The sequence below is a fragment of the Anabas testudineus genome, chromosome 13, assembly GCF_900324465.2.
Source record: "Anabas testudineus chromosome 13, fAnaTes1.2, whole genome shotgun sequence".
Taxonomy (NCBI): domain Eukaryota; kingdom Metazoa; phylum Chordata; class Actinopteri; order Anabantiformes; family Anabantidae; genus Anabas; species Anabas testudineus.
In genome coordinates, this window is record NC_046622.1 from 10841527 (window position 1) to 10859973 (window position 18447).

The window sequence follows — 18447 nt, forward strand, 5'->3', positions numbered from 1 at the left end:
GGAACTCACTGCAGCCTAATGTAGTCTGCAGTCACATAGCGACACCGGTCTATCAGCAATAACAGCAATAACCCGGACCAATTAAAGTCGCACCGCTGTTTGTGGCTCATTGTTTTTTATTTGCATTGTATTTTCATAGCTCTTCTCCACCTTAAACTTCAGCCCAAGTACAGGTCCAGACTTACTGATGATCATCTTTAAACCATACTGAGGGTCTCAGCTGAGGAAGAGCTGCCAGGTCTGTAGCAGCAAAGAGTAGACAAGAGATGAAGAACAGTTGATGTTCTTCAATTTTTTCTTCAGAAACCACATATGATCACTGACTAGAGAAATCTAATTATTATTATTATTATTATTATTATTATTATTATTATTATTTTCATTGTTATTATTAGTATTTTATTTATTTATTACTGATTTATTTTCTTATAACTTTATAATGTGTTATTTTTAATTTTTCATATTGGTTTCAGTCATGATTCTGGTTCCACAATATCAAAATAAGAAGGTTATTGTACTTGACTGTGACCAGAGCTGAACAGTGTAAACTCAGAGTTGTTTTTCTACAACAAACTACAAACACTTTACTTTCTGCTACACAACAATGCAAGTAGTGTAACGGAGGAATGAATCAGAATCAACCTAGTAATGAATGAATCATTGATCAAGTAAAGGATATTGTCACTAACACTAGTAGTATGATGTGTCACTGTTCTTAAAGGTGCCAGAAACAGTAAGTGGGTGTGGCAGAGTGTTGTGTCATGTTTTTTTTACTGGCTTAGCCTGTTGAATGTAGCTACATTAACTGCACAGTAATGAACTGATGCATTCAGAGGTACTTCTACTTATAGCAAAGTTTACTTGAGAGTGGAGTTTGTGTACTACTATTATCTCTGTGTACACTGCAATTTATTAGAGATTACAATTTTGGATACAAAGAAACCTTTAAGCAGCAAAGCAGAAAAACTTTTTTAACCTGTTACACAGCTAATCCTAGATCAATGACACATTTATATTAAGGCACAAACTATTACAGAGGTAGATAAGACAACATGTAACATGCATTTAAAGGTTATAGGATGGAGTAAGTCTGTCTTTGTGTATCAGAACTGGAGGAGATACAAGTAAAATGAAAACTTTAGAGCCCCAATAAATCTTTCTGCACGCTGCAGCCCAACAGTGCATTTCCAGCTTCCACACACTCTGTCACTAATGGTGCTGAGAAAAAAACAAGCAAAAGAAAAAGTTATTTTCCAAGTAGTTGATTTTCACCAGCACACGCTGATAAAAATAGATCAACTTTAGTTATCATGGTATTACCGTTCTGAGCATGAATCCATGACACTGCCTTCATAGCCAGAAGCTCCCACTCTTCCTTAGCATCTGTCTTAAAACCATGAAGCCAGATCAGAGCCAGAATGGTGCCCCACACTTCCTGGTTGACCTAATACACCATACCAAACAAAAATAAAAAAGGATTTAAAATGAAGAGAAACATACAGAATGAGCACAGACAAAATATCGAGGTTTTTCATTTGCTTTTAACAGCAGTAAAAATATTTCCTAAATAAAATATAACCACAAATACAAATGCTTTCACGGGAGCTATTCATAGATGTGTTTAATGCCTGTCATAAACAAGTAGTTCAAAATAACACTTGAGGGGATCACACCAACTTTCTGCTTCATGAAATCTGTCTGCAAATCAAGGCTGTTTTAAAATAAGTCACACTACTAATTATTTCTATTTGACAAAGACCCACCGATGCAGGCTTTGGCTTCTCCACCTCCTCACTGGTCTTTCCCAGTGCAGCAGCCAGAGCTGCATCTAGCAACCAGCAGCCAGACGCCTTCTGAAGGGACACCAACTGCAGCAAAGGGTCTCTGGGGGGCTGCTCAGGCACGACAGCCTCATCCTCTTTAGAAGATGAATCTGAACAGAGAGAAAAAAAAGTCAAGTAAAAAACTTACATAGCTTATATCTGTGTATAAGGTTTCTACTTGTCTAAGTTGTGCAATAAAAGAATGCTGCAAAAGTCAGTTCTATTTAAGTTTCAGTAAAAGAAAAATCATCACAGTAACATGTACAGCTAAATGTTTGTTTGTTTGTTTTTTCATTATTATATTATATTATTATTTATTATTTAAATACATTTCTAAACCAAACTCTTTACTTTGCCCACTTACTCTGGTCTTAAATTGGTGAACAACAGTTGAAGATCAATATAAAAGTGGTTTAACATTGTCAAAATAGATTAGACAGAAGTCAGGTTAAAGTTATCTGACTATACAATATTTTACCAGGGTAGAAAACTTCCTGGATGACTGCAAAACTTTCAGTTCAATAAAAATGTATCCAATACATTTTGATGGTGGAAGAATCTTATCTCAGAACCTCACAAATTGTAAATAAAAAAACAAAAAAGCTGAGAAAAAAAGTTTCAAGTTGTCACCATTCTGTACAAAGTAGATAATATGAATACACACCTGAAGACAAGGCCATATCTGCGACAGGCATGATCTGTCCAAACTCTGGTCTAGAAAAACCTGCAAAATTGCAAGACTGAAATCCTGCATTTTCAAAAGAAATACATTGTCAGAACAGCAAAAATGTACCAAAATAAAATGTTAAAAGGTCATAATTGCAATGATTAAATCAGTTTGCTTATTGTGGATTAACTCGAGTAGTGCAGTAAAAGCTGAATGTTGCTATCACTCACTCACACTATAACACTGCCCACAGTTAGTATGGTTTTTCAGCAAAGACTTAGGGGAAATTATTCAAACTTGGCAAAAAAGCTCCAGTTGAAGAATGAACTACTTAAATTGTGGTGGCCAAATGTCAAAGGTCACGTGTTCGTGCATGTAGAAATAGACCAGTGTGTGTTCAGAAAGACAATGAGCTTTTTACTTACTCTGGGGTACAGGAGCGGACATTGCGCAGCACATCATCATCATCCCTGAGATTAAGAGTAGGATATTAGCTGGGGCTACCAATAATATAAATATCATATAATATCATAACCTAATAAACTGATAACTAGTGCATGTGTGCAGTTTAATCATATAAAGTCTGAGGCTTTTTACAAATGCACCAATGGTGAAAGGAATATTTGGACAGACATGGACATGTGCAGTACATTCCACAATATCCAAGTCCCATAAAAGCATCATATGAAAGAAGAAGTAAACTGTGTTAACTGTAGTATTACTTACAGCCCCAATTCTAAAAAGGGTTGTAGTACACACAGTACACTACACATAAATATGTGAGTTTTACCTAAACTGGTTTTCAAATTACTTTTTATATGATATAGAGACATTTTATGTTATTAAACTGCATCAGTAAAGAGACATTTTGTGAAAAGGTCCCCTTCTGAAGTAGCAACGTTCAAGTTTAAAGTTGGCAACAATTAAGCATTTTTACAAAACTCTGATTAAAACACTGATTAATAAAGTAACGCTGGAACTGATCACTAGATGTCAGTACACACATATGGTGATACATGACATGTCTTTAATAAATAGAGCATTTCCAGCTACTCATTACCTTCTTTCACATGCCTCTTTTTTCACACAAACATAGCTTAACATGGCTGTTATTAATAAAAACATTATAAATCAATATAGTGACATAATGAAGGATAATTCTTAAAATAAATCAAGGTGTGTGTTCTTCTTCCCTGTCATTTAGCCTGGTCTATCATGTGTAAGTTTTATGTACGTTTTATTGTATTTTACTGTATTAAGGTATGGTGTCGTGGTCTTTATCATCCAACATGCGTAGACAGAAAAATGCACTCACTGGGTGCTGGAACATTTCTGCGCACCAGAGGTCCTTGAATCGTCTCTTTGTTGCTTTTGTTGACAGCAATGAAGGCAGTGTAGGCACTGCTGACTCCTGATTGGACACTGAGCTCTACCACTTTCTTCCTCAATCCCTCATCCACCTTTTCTCCATCTTTTTGCTCCACCTCCAGGGAGCGAATCAGAGAGCGAGCACCCAACCTGTGAACTGTTAATCTGTAGAGAAGAGAGAAAAGTAAACACACTGCTGCATTTCTATAACTGATTTATATGTAATCAGTCTTCGTAAGAGGTACTAAGAGGGATGTAAGGACATGAAACATTTTCTCTATAAGTAACATAGCAACAACCAACTTGTTACAGCAAATAAAAACAAAACTGCACACAATATGAACGGCTCTGTTAATATCACACATCCCTACTTGGCAGAGTTACACATCTTTAAACTATGGTAAATAGCTTTACCCAGTGTCTTCTGCAGGTTTGAGACTGAAGTTGACTTGGCTCTGAGAGGGATGACCTGCCAGGTTGTACTTCACCCTCACACAACCCTCTGCTGCTTCTGAACTCTGAAAGAGCATTAAAGTGTTTGAAATCAGTAATTTAAAAAATCACTGTCGTTATATTTTTCAAAACAAATCTAATGATTACGAGTTAGTGCAGGCACTACCTGTCCAGTGAGCTGGGCGTAAACCAGTGACCTCTGGCCCTGGAAAATAGCAGTGATTGGTGGAGAGAGAACCGTGGCAGACACTCCTTTAGGTAAATCCCACATGACTGAGATGTCAACCACAGCTGGTTGCAGAGAAAACCTCAGCGACTGCATCACCTGATGAGCAAAAATGGAAATGAAAAGTTGAGAGAGGAACTGGGGTTTTGTAAAATGTGTTAATATACATTTCTTATCCTATCCTGTATGCCTTTCAGAAAAAAATACATTTTTTATTTTGTCTTACTTTGGGTTGCATCCTGTCAGCTCCACTGATGAACTGAGCATGACCTCCTCCATTCTTGGCCAAACCATTGATAAGAGCAGTGCTGGCTCCTTCTCCAATCCCAAAGGAGAAACACCTACAATACAGGTGTTTCGTTTTTCACAAACACACACACACACACGCACATGGAACATTTTGTGGGTGTTTGCTGTGTTTTGTTCTGTTGTGGTTTCACCTGTGGGAACTTGAATGCCTCGTCACTAGTTGCAGAATTTCTTTGGTATTCCCCACCTCTCCGTCAGTGAAGACAAATAGCTAGGGAGGAGAGTTTACACAGAATGTGTTGTGTAATGGTACGACAGGTGGCTTTGACAGTGAATAGTCATGAACAACAGTGGTAAATGAAGTATGAGTATGACACGCCCCTTTGTTTAAGGTTCTTCTTGTCATACTGTAAGTTGAATAGAGGAAGAAGTTCAGTGGAGGCATTAGGAACTGAGTGGTTAAGATACGTTAAGCTGCTGAGTATAATATCTGTCAAACACTCCAGATTAATACATTCTTTAAGTAGGTATTAGGTAAGACTCACCCTTTACAAATAAATGTCTGTTTCATTTTAAAGACGTGAACTTTCCACGTTGAAAAAACAGGGAATGTGTGGCAACAACAGCTTATGTGGAATGTGGTTGGATATGCAGCCATGTCTCTGTATGTGTGGGTGTATTACTTGTCTTGGTTGATTGGGAATACAGGGCTGGCTGTAAATGTGTTTGAGAGGCTCAAGGATCTCAGTTCCCCCCAGATTAGCGGTCATCTCTTCAACTTTTTTCAGAGCCTCCTCCATCGTCGTCTCACTGTACTCCACACTCTTACTGTCATCAGAAAAAAAACACACAGAGGAGGTCAGGAGGTAGATGTTTGGAAATGTTTGGAAATCAAACACCTTTTTTGTAGACGGAGTGACTCACGGGAAGATGTGTTCATAGGTGGAACCAAAACTGTAGATGTTGAAATAGCAGCCCATTGGTAAACTCTTCAACAGGAGCAGTAAAGTGTCCTTAAAGAAACAGATGAAGGTTAGTTAAGGCAGCTGCGTGAGAATAAGACAAAGTATGTTGTGATGGAGTAAACTCTTGTATACCCTGGCACTGGCAATACGAGTCTCTTGATGGTTGCTGTTGTTCAAAGGACAACTCATACTCCCAGATCGATCCAGTAAGAAAACAAATTCTCCACATGAGGCGACTGAAGACATCACAGACTGAGGGAACTCAGGATACAGGCTCACCATCACTACTGGATCACCCATCAGAGTGCCTGAAACACAGAACAAAGACATGCTAATACAGGCCAATATCAAACCTGTTTTTTAATATGATAGATGGAACTAATGTCTTCTTTTATCGTTTATTTCATTACATTAGTTTGAACATACTAAGTTTGTTAGCATACAGTAGTTATAACTTTGCTATTTTCCACTCACCAGGCTTGGCAGAGGCCTGTCCTGCCTCTACCACAGCAGTGGGCTGGTGGGCATTTGTGTAATAAATCAGCAGTTCAACATCTCTGTCAAACTTGTGTCCTGCAGCCAACTTCACCTATGGTTCATAAAAAAACATAAAGTTATAAAATTTCTTTTCAGTTCTGAAGAACAACCACACGCAGCAGACACGTTGTCAGTCGACCTACCGTGGCCTGGGTTTTCTCTGCATTGAGGTACTGGAGAGGATCCAGAGAAGAGCTGGACTCTACTTTAGAGATTGGACGAGGAGACGACACTCGAGCAGAGAAAGACAGACTGTAGGGAACCAGAGAGGCTGGAACAGACGTCACCTGGACACTGGGACCTTCACTTCCTGTAAACAAGATCAGACAGGTTAAAAATGCTGGAATCAAAAAGATATTAAACATTAAAAACCATTGTTTCAGCAGAAAGTTTGGATGTTTTCCTACCCTGAGGTTGGTAACGAGGGTTGAGCACAGCAGGGAGACAAAACCTCAGCCCGTCATCAGCCTGCACAGCCAGCTCAGTGACATACTCCAGCCTGATGGAGGCGCTCTCTCCTGGAGGAAGACTCCCCACACTCAGAGAAAATATATCTGGACTCTGGTCACTCTCCTCCAATAGAAAGGCCTGCTGACCGGAGCTCAGTGCATCATCATACTCCTCACGAGCCTGAAATACAGACAACAGATACTCTCTGTGTAACATTCACTATATTTACTGTTTTTATTTCCTTTATACAGAGTCAATGTTTTCTGTCCAGCTCACCTGCTGTTTCTCCTTCACCTCAGCTACAATCTGTGTTTGTCCAATGACAGCACTGAAATGACAAACAGCAGCATCTCCAGGTAGAGGGAAGACAAAAACTGCCTCTATTGGTTTGTCCTCCTTGTTCTCATAGAGCAGAGTGGAGACCACTGTAGCCACATGGTCCCTGACCTCCAGCTCCACCTCGATGCTCTTCAGAGGAACTGACCGAGAAACAAATAAAAAGACAACACATAAATACAGAGTGAGAACTTCTGTGTATTCAGTGGGTAAAACAATAAAACTGTATCTAAACACGCCTATGTCTAATAGATAAATGGGACAATAATAACATAAGTGATTTCTCTAACAGTTCTGTACCTGGTTCCTTCTCAGGAGTTAGAAGACCACAGCAGTTCATGCTTGTACCTGTGCAGAAAAAAAGATTGTTTTAGGATTCTCTGCTGTGGTGATGAATGGTAGTGATAGCTATTGTATATTCTGTATTTTTGTTTATCAGATCCTAAAAAGGAAACATATCCACAGACAGGTTAGTCCCAGAAAGTGGTTGGAGTGTTTGGTAATCAGACACAAAGGTCTTTGTCAGTGGAGACTTAACATTTACATGCCACACCCAACATATTTTAAAACTTAAACCAGAAGAACTTGCCTCTAGTACTTCAGACAACTTTTATACTTTACACAGTAAAGACTTTGATATCAGTTGTTTAGAAATCATATTATTGACCAATAATTATTAATAATGCATTTTCCTAGTTCACCTTTTTGGTCCTTGTTTATTCACCACCACTATATTCTGTAGGACCTGCTGTCACCCCATAGGAGGCTATATACATTCATGTCATTTCTACATATGTAATCATTGACTAGTTCAGACAGAAGAAGTAATCAGTCATGTGAAGTACTGCTATGAAAACCCACCCATGGAGTTTTTATCAGTGTCCAATGGGAGACACCACTGGGTTCCAGTTTATAATGTTACCTTAAGTTCATTCAATTTTGCTGTTATTCTACCCAGATACCAAAACGAGAACATGAGTGAATGAATGCATAGTTGCACCCAACACAATTTGATTTTAAGATTACACACACACACACACACTCACACACACACCCTGTGTGATTTCAACACTGCCTCTTAGAAAATGCTTCAATCAACATTCTTTCAGTTCTTGGACTTTGATTTCAAATATTCAGACTTCTGATCAATATTCTTGGACTTTCAACACGTTTAATCAGTTTCCAGGGAATTTCACTCTATGGGATATGGTAACACTTTACTTACTTAGTTAACATTACTACTTACTGATTATTCTCACAGTTTCACTTGTGTTGTCATGAATAACTTCCTAAAGGGCTGACAACACACAAACACACATCCAAAACATTTGTATTTTTTTTATTTGCTGCGTCACTTTCCAGCTTTCAGTTTAGTTTTTGTACTTAAATACAATACAAATACAATAAATACATCTAGACCTTCAGATTTACTAACACAACAAAAGGTGTTGCATTTCCCACTCTGACGGGAAATTGGAGATGAAAATAGAAATGAGGGCAGGACGCAACTTGACTCTTTGCTGCAGAGTTTAATGTTGTCATTATTATTCTTCAGAATAAACACAGTGAAGGAAAACTTACCTCTGATGATACACGTTTAATGTCCTGGACAGATTTACTGCAGCGGAATCCTCCAAATATGCAGAGAGACAACTGGAGGTTTATGAAGCATGAAGACTTTAAAGAGACGGAGCAGTCGAACAGGCCCAGCCCACAGGGTATGTTCGATTTTATTCACAGAAGAACACCGGGCGGGTGGAGCTTCAACGTGTGCACTGTTACTGTGACTCTTCCTGCTGATAGACACGACATGAAATTACGAAAACACACCAGTGACCACTTTCAACTTGTCAACAACATAAGTTTAGCTAGTTTTCTAATGTTTGCTAGGACTTTAAGTTATGAAAAACACTTCTAACCTTTTATCCTGGTTATGAATTATCCAGTGTACAGGTTGGAAATGTTTGCTGTTCAGAAACACAAATAGAAAAACACAATAGTTTCAGCACAAGCTTTGTACCTGGAGTCACAGTCTTGACCACACAATAAATAAATCAGTTATTAATTTAAAAATAATGTAAAAATACAATTATTAGGCCAGAAGATACAAACACACACAAAGACACTCAATGGAAACAAAAAACACAAAAGAAGAAGGATTTTATTGTTACAAAGTTTTTATTATGGTGTAATCAATACTGACAATGGTCCAGAAATGTCAGGTGGAGCAGGTGGTCCACAAACTGAAGGGTTGGTTGTTCAACACCTCAACTTCTCCTGATCACAGGCGTCTTTGGACACCAAGTAGTACCACCTTGAACAGCAGCTGTCAACAACAAGTCCCCCCTGGGATCAATAGAGTGTTTCAGAATCAGAAAAGTTGTAAATCTGCTCCTGTGCACCAGCATTAACATATCACAGAAGAACAGTTTTTATCCTGTTACCCAGCTATCCCTAGATCAGTGAGCACAGTGCATTTATATCAAGGTACGTACTATTACAGGTAGATAAGGCAACATGTGAAATGCATATTAAAGGTTGTAGGATGTAGTCTGGGTTTGTGTGGCAGTCCTGGAGGAGAATGAAGACTTTAGAGCCCCAATGAATCTTTCTCCACGCTGCAGCCCAACACTTCATTTCCAGCTTCCACACACTCTGTCACACATGGTGCTGAGAAAAAAGACACCACAACCAATCATCATGAAACAGCTGCTAAAGCACACACTGCTAAAAACAGATCAAAACTTATTGTTACCGTTCTGAGCATGAATCCATGACACTGCCTTCATAGCCAGAAGTTCCCACTCTTCCTTAGCATCTGTCTTAAAACCATGAAGCCAGATCAGAGCCAGAATGGTGGCCCACACTTGCTGGTTGACCTAATTCACCAAATCAAAGTGGAACAGGTAGAACCAGAGAAAAATAAGGGAGTGACACAAAGATGGAAGTATCTAAATAGAAAACACTGTATGGTGGTTCTGAGTAGTTTCCGACATGTAAACATCATGAGTACAGCCCACAGATACTTTTAGGTACTGCACCTGTTATGATTTTTGATTTTCAGGTCTTTTTTTGTTTTTTTTTGCTGGGATATACAACCCAAGTTTAAAGAATGTGGGATGCAGTGTAAAATCTACATGACAACAAACTAAAAATAAGTTGGAACAAATATTTACAATTTACAAAAGCAACTTACAAGTAAGGTGAAACTGTTGTTGATCCCAGATGCTACCTAACTGTTGATTAAAGAAAAGGGGACCCTACAGTAAATGTGGTAAACATGGCCCTGACCTCACTTTTGAGACATGAAACTGCAAACATACAGTAAATAGACTATATTACCCATTTTTTCTTAGAATTGTATTTTTTTTTACAGTTTAAAGATTTGATGTTTTCTACGTGTGAATAAAATTTGGTTTCAGAAGATTTTAAATATATTGCATTCAGTTAACATGCAGATTGTTACACACATCCCAACTTTTGTTTTTATTTCCTCTCTTTAATTTTGATTCAGTTACTTATTAATTATTTTTTATAGAGCTTTTAATGTTTTTTATGAAATAAACTTAAAAAGTTGTCCCATTATTATAATTATTAGTGTTTATTTATTTTTTCAAAAACCCACCGATGCAGGCTTTGGCTTCTCCACCTCCTCACTGGTCTTTCCCAGTGCAGCAGCCAGAGCTGCATCTAGCAGCCAGCAGCCCGACGCCTTCTGGAGGGACACCAGCTGCAGCAAAGCGTCTCTGGGGGCCTCCGGAGTAACTTAGGAGAGCAAGTGTAAAGACATTTTGTCCTGATGATGATAAGATCTGTCAACAGTCGCAGGTTTATAATAATTGCTCTAAACTGCTTACAATGCATAGTAGGTAGAAAACCTTGGGCACTGTCTAGACATAATCCTGAACATCATTAGAAAAGACAGGAAATTAAAGAACTTGCAGTGCAGAAATTTCAAATTTACTCTATATCTATGAACCTATGCATAACCCCTAAACAGGAACAATGGCAGAGCTTTGTATAAATAGGATTTAGTTAGTTACATATCTTACACAAATATGTTCTATATACACTGACATAATGACATATGGTGATGTATCATCAATGCCCAGAAGATTCAGTAGTTTAGGCTGTTTAGTTTGTGCTAATCCCTACACTGAATTACAGAAACACACAAACATCCAATTCAACTTTTTACTTACGATGGTAACTTGGTAAAGAATGGACCACTGAAGCACACATCATACCAGGCATGCCTTTAAAAAATATTGTTGAGGCATTACTACAGAAAAAAAAGATTATATATACATATATGTATGTACATATACAAAAAACATGCCGATTCTGCTTAGCCATTTTACTTACGACCCCGCTTCTTCCCTACCAAGATCTCCCCTTAGAAATAAATATAAGACATTACATCAGAATTTTAAAGTAGTTACATGTATTACTTAAAATACTGAAGCCATCAATATATGAACTTTTTTGACAAATAAAACATGCAGATAGTCTAAAGTTTACCACATAACGGTGTGAAGCTGATAGTTTTAGATTGTCTCCTTCTACCTGTGGAGAGGACACAAGATTCACAGCATGAACTACAGTTGATTGCACAATTCTACATTTACATTTAGTACAATGCTTTCATCCAAAGGGACTTTCTATTAAACTTACATGTGACTTTACCACTTTATGTCTTAGTGATCCTAAAAGTTATTATACACAACAGCTGCACAACAGGTTTTAACTTACTTTTTTGAAGGCATTTCGGGGTATGGAATACTTACGTTTACATGCTCCAAGAATCACTAGCAAAATAAAAACATAAACAATAATTATACTAAATAAAAAAGTTAAAATAGTTGTTATAATTTACAGGCAAATATACAGTAAATAAGCTGTGAGTGAAAGCTTATACAAACAAGAAATTAAACACCACCAGTGATTTGTTTTTCACTATTAAATCATTTATGAAGAAGTAAACTGTTGTGATTCAGACACACTGTGTCTTAGCATTATTGTGACACAATCATTGGTCAGTTATAGTAAAGCAATGGGTCACAAAAGTCTTTCATTGGCTTTTGAAATAATACTCACTGGGTGCTGGAACATTTCTGCGCACCAGAGGTCCTTGAATCTCTTTACCATCACTTTTGTTGACAGCAATGAAGGCAGTGAAGGAGCTGCTCACTCCTGATTGGACGCTGAGCTCCACCACCTTCTCCTTCACCCCCCCAACTTGCTGTCCTCTGTGTTCTCTCTCCTCCATCTCCAGAGAGCGAATCAGAGTCCGAGCGCCCAACCTGTGGACTGTTAATCTGCAGACAGGAGAAAACACAGGTGGAGCCTCGTGTGTGACTACAAAATAAAAAATATACATTATATTTAACTTAGCATTTGCTAAGAGTGACGTGTTTGATGAAAGCCTGTCTTACCCAGTGTCCTCTGCAGGTTTCAGAGTGAAACGGAGCTGGTTCTGAGAGAGATGACCTGCCAGGCTGTACTTCACGGTCACACAGCCCTCTGCTGCTTCTGAACTCTGACAAGGCAGTACAGTAGTAGAAATTATGTCTGTACTAAACATGATGAGTACATACTGTATAAGTAGACGGTGCTGTTCCCACCTGTCCAGAGACCTGTGCATAAACCAGTGACCTCTGACCCTGGAAAAGTGCTGTGATTGGTGGAGAGAGGACAGTGGCAGACACTCCTTTTGGTAAATCCCATGTGACTGAGACATCCTGCACAGCTGGCTGCAGAGCAAATCGCAGCGACTGCATCACCTGGTAAATAAAAACATTTTCTAAAACTTAATAGATGCACTGACTTTTTATTTATTAGAGCAATGATTTCTGAAAAAATACAGGTTTGTTGTTCCACTGATTGAAGAGTAAATCAAAACATGAAATAGTGCTGGCTCAGGTCTGAACTGTCTAGTTATGCTGACATTTACTTACCTTGATGCACTGGACATGCAGGGATTTGTTGGGTTCATCTTGATAGTAATTGTCCAGATAAGAGTTTTTTGTGTGATTTATTATTATATAAATAAATACATTTAAACATTTCTTACTTTGGGTTGCATCCTGTCACCCCCACTGATGAACTGAGCATGACCTCCTCCTTCCTTGGCCAAATCATTAATAAGAGCAGTGCTGGCTCCTTCCCCAATCCCAAAGGAGAAACACCTACAATACAGTTGTTATGTTCTTAACACACAGTAACAGAACATTAACAGTGTTTGTTGTGTTGTTCTGTCTTTGTGGTTTCACCTGTGGGAACCTGAATTCTTCTTCACCAGATTTATAACTTCCTTGGTGTTTCCCACTTCTCCATCAGTAAAGACAAATAGCTATAGAGGAAGTTTTACACATAAGTTAGCACAATCCTGGAGCAGAAGGACAGTGTTATTATCACTTTACCTACACAGTTTAAATTATTTTGAATGTGGTTGGATATGCAGCCATGTCTCTGTATGTGTGAGTGAAGTACTTGTCTTGGTTGATTGGGAATACAGGGCTGGCTGTAAATGTGTTCGAGGGGCTTAAGGATCTCAGTTTCTCCCAGATTAGCTGTCATCTCCTCAACTTTCTTCAGAGCCTCCTCCATCGTCTTTTCACTGTACTCTACACTCTTACTGTTATCAGAAACACACAAACAGAGGACGTCAGGAGGTGAATAGTTTTCCAGTGGTACTAATATATCTATACAGACATTATACAAAAATTCATAGACCGAGTTTTTGAAGTGTAACAGCAATAATTTCCATGTACATAAGCACTCTTAGATGTATTTACTATGTTCTAAGAATGTTGAATCCAGGTTTCTCCCCAAATATCAATGCTCTGTCTCCTGTGGGAGCTGGCGTACAATTGCATATACACAAATAGTGATGTCAAAAACTGAAACATATTTCTATGTGCTCATGTACAGTAGCGCTGTGCTGCAATAGTGAAACAGTTTTAATTCATAAGATTTTTTTGAAACATGGTTTAATAAAAAAAACATGCATCAAATGAACAAAACAAGTGTGGAAGCACATGTGGCTATTTTAAAACATGTGTCTGTGGTCTACATTTATATTTCTAATAATAAAAAAGAATTTAAAGATTTGATATGGCACCTACTGGCCACCATACTCACGGGAACATGTGTTCATATGAGGACCCAAAACTGTAGATGTTGAAATAGCAGCCCATTGGTAAACTCTTCAACAGGAGCAGTAAAGTGTCCTTGAAGATACAAAGAAAATACAGTGAAGGCAACTGTGCAAGAGGGAAAAACATATTTTATGACAGAATCAATAGCTGTTGATACCCTGGCACTGGAAATGCGAGTTTCTTCCCGCTTGCTGCTACTGGTAGGACAACGCATACTCCCAGATCGATCCATTAAAAATACAAATTCTCCACATGACGCGACTGAAGACATCACAGACTGAGGGAACTCAGGATACAGGCTCAGCATCATCATCAGATCACCCATCACAGTCCCTAAAACAGAGAAAAAAAAGAAATCACAAACTTTTTCTATTGTTACATATTTTAATAATGAGTTCTTTTAAATATTTAACTATGTCTCTCACATTTAACACAACATACATAACATTTTAACAATATTATCAAACCACTAAACATCCTGCTAACAAAGTAAAAACTTGATTCATTTCCACTCACCAGGCTTGGCAGAGGCCTGTCCTGCCTCTACCACAGCAGTGGGCTGGTGGGCATCTGTGTAATAAATCAGCAGTTCAACATCTCTGTCAAACTTGTGTCCTGCAGCCAACCTCACCTACAGCACATAAAACACACTCATAACTATGAATAAAGCTAAATTTTTCTTCTGAGTACTGAAGAACAACCACACGCAGCAGACACTTTATAAGTCGACCTACCGTGGCCTGGGTTTTCTCTGCATTGAGGTACTGGAGAGGATCCAGAGAAGAGCTGGACTCTACTTTAGAGATTGGATGAGGAGACGACACTCGAGCAGAGAAAGACAGACTGTAGGGAACCAGAGAGGCTGGAACAGACGTCACCTGGACACTGGGACCTTCACTTCCTGTAAACAAGATCAGACAGGTTAAAGATGCTGGAATCAAAAAGATATTAAACATTAAAAACCATTATTTCAGCAGAAAGTTTGGATGTTTTCCTACCCTGAGGTTGGTAACGAGGGTTGAGCACAGCAGGGAGACAAAACCTCAGTCCGTCATCAGCCTGCACAGCCAGCTCAGTGACATACTCCAGCCTGATGGAGGCGCTCTCTCCTGGAGGAAGACTCCCCACACTCAGAGAAAATATATCTGGACTCTGGTCACTCTCCTCCAATAGAAAGGCCTGCTGACCGGAGCTCAGTGCATCATCATACTCCTCACGAGCCTGAAATACAGACAACAGATACTCTCTGTGTAACATTTACTATATTTACTGTTTTTATTTCTTTCTACAGAGTCAATGTTTTCTGTCCAGCTCACCTGCTGTTTGTCCTTCACCTCAGCTACAATCTGTGTTTGTCCAATGACAGCACTGAAATGACAAACAGCAGCATCTCCAGGTAGAGGTAAGACAAAAACTGCCTCTATTGGTTTGTCCTCCTTGTTCTCATAGAGCAGAGTGGAGACCACTGTAGCCACATGGTCCCTGACCTCCAGCTCCACCTCGATGCTCTTCAGAGGAACTGACCGAGAAACAAATAAAAAGACAGCACATAAATACAGGGTGGGAACTTCTGTGTATTCAGTGGGTAAAACAATAAAACTGTATCTAAACATGTCTAATGGATAAATGGGACAATAATAACATAAGTGATTTCTCTAATAGTTCTGTACCTGGTTCCTTCTCAGGAGTTAGAAGACCACAGCAGTTCATCCTCGTATCTGTGCAGAAAAAAAATTTATTGTTTTAGGATTTACTGCTGTGATGAATAGTAGTTATAGCCATTGTACAGTGTATTCTGTATTTTTATTGATCAGATCCTAGAAAGGGAACTTATCCACAGACATGTTAGTCCCAGGACGTGGTTGAAGTGTTTGGCACTTTACAGTGTTGGGGCGGAGCTGAACGAAGCAACCAATCACGGTGAGGTATATGGGTCTCGGGGGCGGGACACAGCTTAAACCAATCAGAGAAACATTTCTGAATGAGTGACAGCAGCGTTGCCATGGAGAGTTACGTCATGGAGCGATACCTGTCCTTCGGCAATAGCAGTCCCCGGTAACCCGGACCAATTATAGGGTCGCACCGTTATTTGTGGGTCATTCTTTTTTATTTGCATCGCGCTATTTGCAGTTTTTGAGAGAATTGACCCCCAGCTTCCCTGAGCTGAACTTCAAAAAGTCCGAGGACAGGTCCAGACTTACTGATGATCATCTTCAAACCATACTGAGGGTCTCAGCTGCTTCCTCCCTCAAGACAAATGTGACTCGACTAAGGGAGAGGAAGAGCTGAACAGTTGATGTTCTTCAATGTTCCCTTCATGTTCAGGAGAAGGTTAAAAAACCTTAATACAGACATTTGAATCTGAATATAGCAGATATAGAAGACTAAAGAAACCACATATATAAGACTAGAGGATCTAATTATTATTATTTTCATGATTATTGTTATTCTTTTATTTATTTATTAATGATTTATTTTCTTATCCATTTATTTTGTATTAAAAAAAATAAAAATAAAGAGATTTGAGAAGATAGTATTTTTTTTAAACAAAACTTTGACTCTGCCTCCCGCGGCCCCCAGGTGAATAGAGTTTGAGACCCCTGCTCTATGGGATATGATCACACTTCACTTTCAGGATCCTCAGTATTACAACTTTCTCATTATTCTGACACCTCACGTCTGTTGTCATGAATAACTTCCTAAAGGGCTGACAACACACTAACAAACATCCAAAACATTTTTTTTTTAATTTGCTGCGTCACTTTCCAGCTTTCAGTTTAGTTTTTGTACTTATGAATACATCTAGACCTCTGTTGACTTCAGATTTACTGACACAAAATGAGCTGCATTTCCCACTCTGACGGGAAATTGGAGATGAAAATAGAAATGAGGGCAGGACGCAACTTGACTCTTTGCTGCAGAGTTTAATGTTGTCATTATTATTCTTCAAAATAAACACAGTGAAGGAAAACTTACCTCTGATGATACACGTTTAATGTCCTGGACAGATTTACTGCAGCGGAATCCTCCAAATATGCAGAGAGACAACTGGAGGTTTATGAAGCATGAAGACTTTAAGGAGACGGAGCAGTCGAACAGGCCAAGCCCACAGGGTATGTTCGATTTTATTCACAGAAGAACACCGGGCGGGTGGAGCTTCAACGTGTGCACTGTTACTGTGACTCTTCCTGCTGATAGACACGACATGAAATTACGAAAACACACCAGTGACCACTTTCAACTTGTCAACAAGATAAGTTTAGCTACTTTTCTAATATTTGCTAGGTCTTTAAGTTCTAACTTTTTATCCTGGTTATGAATTATCCAGTGTACAGGTTGGAAATGTTTGCTGTTCAGAAACACAAATAGGAAAACATAATAGTTTCAGCACGAGCTTTGTACCTGGAGTCACAGTCTTGACCACACAATAAATAAATCAGTTATTAATTTAAAAATAATGTAAAAATACAATTATTAGGCCAGAAGATACAAACACACACAAAGACACTCAATGGAAACAAAAAACACAAAAGAAGAAGGATTTTATTGTTACAAAGTTTTTATTATGGTGTAATCAATACTGACAATGGTCCAGAAATGTCAGGTGGAGCAGGTGGTCCACAAACTGAAGGGTTGGTTGTTCAACACCTCAACTTCTCCTGATCACAGGCGTCTTTGGACACCAAGTAGAACCACCTTGAACAGCAGCTGTCAACAACAAGTCCCCCCTGGGTTCAACAGAGTGTTTCAGAATCAGAAAAGTTGTAAATCTGCTCCTGTGGACCAGCGTGGAAAACGAAGTGTTGAGTTTGTGTATTATCTCTGCTTATTTGTATATAATGTAGTTCAGGGTGCAGAGGAAATTTTTTTTATAAAAAGCATCATTAACATATCACAGAAGAACAGTTTTTTTATCCTGTTACCCAGCTATCCCTAGATCAGTGAGGCACAGTGCAATTAAATCAAGGTACGTACTATTACAGGTACATAAGGCAACATGTGAAATGCATATTAAAGGTTGTAGGATGTAGTCTGGGTTTGTGTGGAAGTCCTGGAGGAGAATGAAGACTTTAGAGCCCCAATGAATCTTTCTCCACGCTGCAGCCTAACACTTCATTTCCAGCTTCCACACACTCTGTCACACATGGTGCTGAGAAAAAAGACACCACAACCAATCATCATGAAACAGCTGCTAAAGCACACACTGCTAAAA

At 38.8% G+C, this 18447-nt stretch overlaps 3 protein-coding genes across 4 annotated transcripts in view; all 3 read right to left on the bottom strand.

Annotated features, from left to right (window-relative positions):
• Nucleotides 1–887: 887 nt before the first annotated feature.
• Nucleotides 888–8746, bottom strand: LOC113148567 (von Willebrand factor A domain-containing protein 5A-like). Its single transcript, XM_026340307.1, has 19 exons — nt 8656–8746; nt 7375–7422; nt 7015–7217; nt 6696–6918; nt 6432–6598; nt 6226–6340; nt 5884–6059; nt 5711–5799; nt 5470–5614; nt 4978–5057; nt 4764–4878; nt 4478–4636; nt 4273–4376; nt 3806–4023; nt 2916–2960; nt 2488–2571; nt 1764–1933; nt 1321–1444; nt 888–1218 (listed from the first exon to the last, which is right to left on the bottom strand). The coding sequence occupies exons 2-19, from the start codon at nt 7412–7414 to the stop codon at nt 1139–1141; spliced, it is 2337 nt and encodes a 778-aa protein (XP_026196092.1). The 5' UTR covers nt 7415–7422; nt 8656–8746; the 3' UTR covers nt 888–1138.
• Nucleotides 8747–9280: 534 nt separating this feature from the next.
• On the bottom strand, nt 9281–17349 carry LOC113148553 (von Willebrand factor A domain-containing protein 5A-like). Its single transcript, XM_026340281.1, has 21 exons — nt 17211–17349; nt 15905–15952; nt 15551–15753; nt 15233–15455; nt 14969–15135; nt 14751–14865; nt 14392–14567; nt 14218–14306; nt 13567–13711; nt 13347–13426; nt 13148–13262; nt 12699–12857; nt 12510–12613; nt 12172–12392; nt 11862–11882; nt 11596–11640; nt 11440–11469; nt 11277–11330; nt 10700–10839; nt 9830–9953; nt 9281–9744 (listed from the first exon to the last, which is right to left on the bottom strand). The coding sequence occupies exons 2-21, from the start codon at nt 15942–15944 to the stop codon at nt 9665–9667; spliced, it is 2331 nt and encodes a 776-aa protein (XP_026196066.1). The 5' UTR covers nt 15945–15952; nt 17211–17349; the 3' UTR covers nt 9281–9664.
• Nucleotides 17350–17784: 435 nt separating this feature from the next.
• LOC113148437 (von Willebrand factor A domain-containing protein 5A-like) overlaps nt 17785–18447 on the bottom strand; it is a 42157-nt gene continuing 41494 nt past the window's right edge. The window contains exon 20 of one of the 2 annotated variants that reach the window (XM_026340158.1): nt 17785–18384. In XM_026340158.1, coding sequence (XP_026195943.1) covers nt 18305–18384 — 80 coding nt within the window. In that variant the 3' untranslated portion in view covers nt 17785–18304. The remainder of the gene's footprint in view (nt 18385–18447) is intronic. The other variant, XM_026340150.1, reaches the window with a different exon arrangement.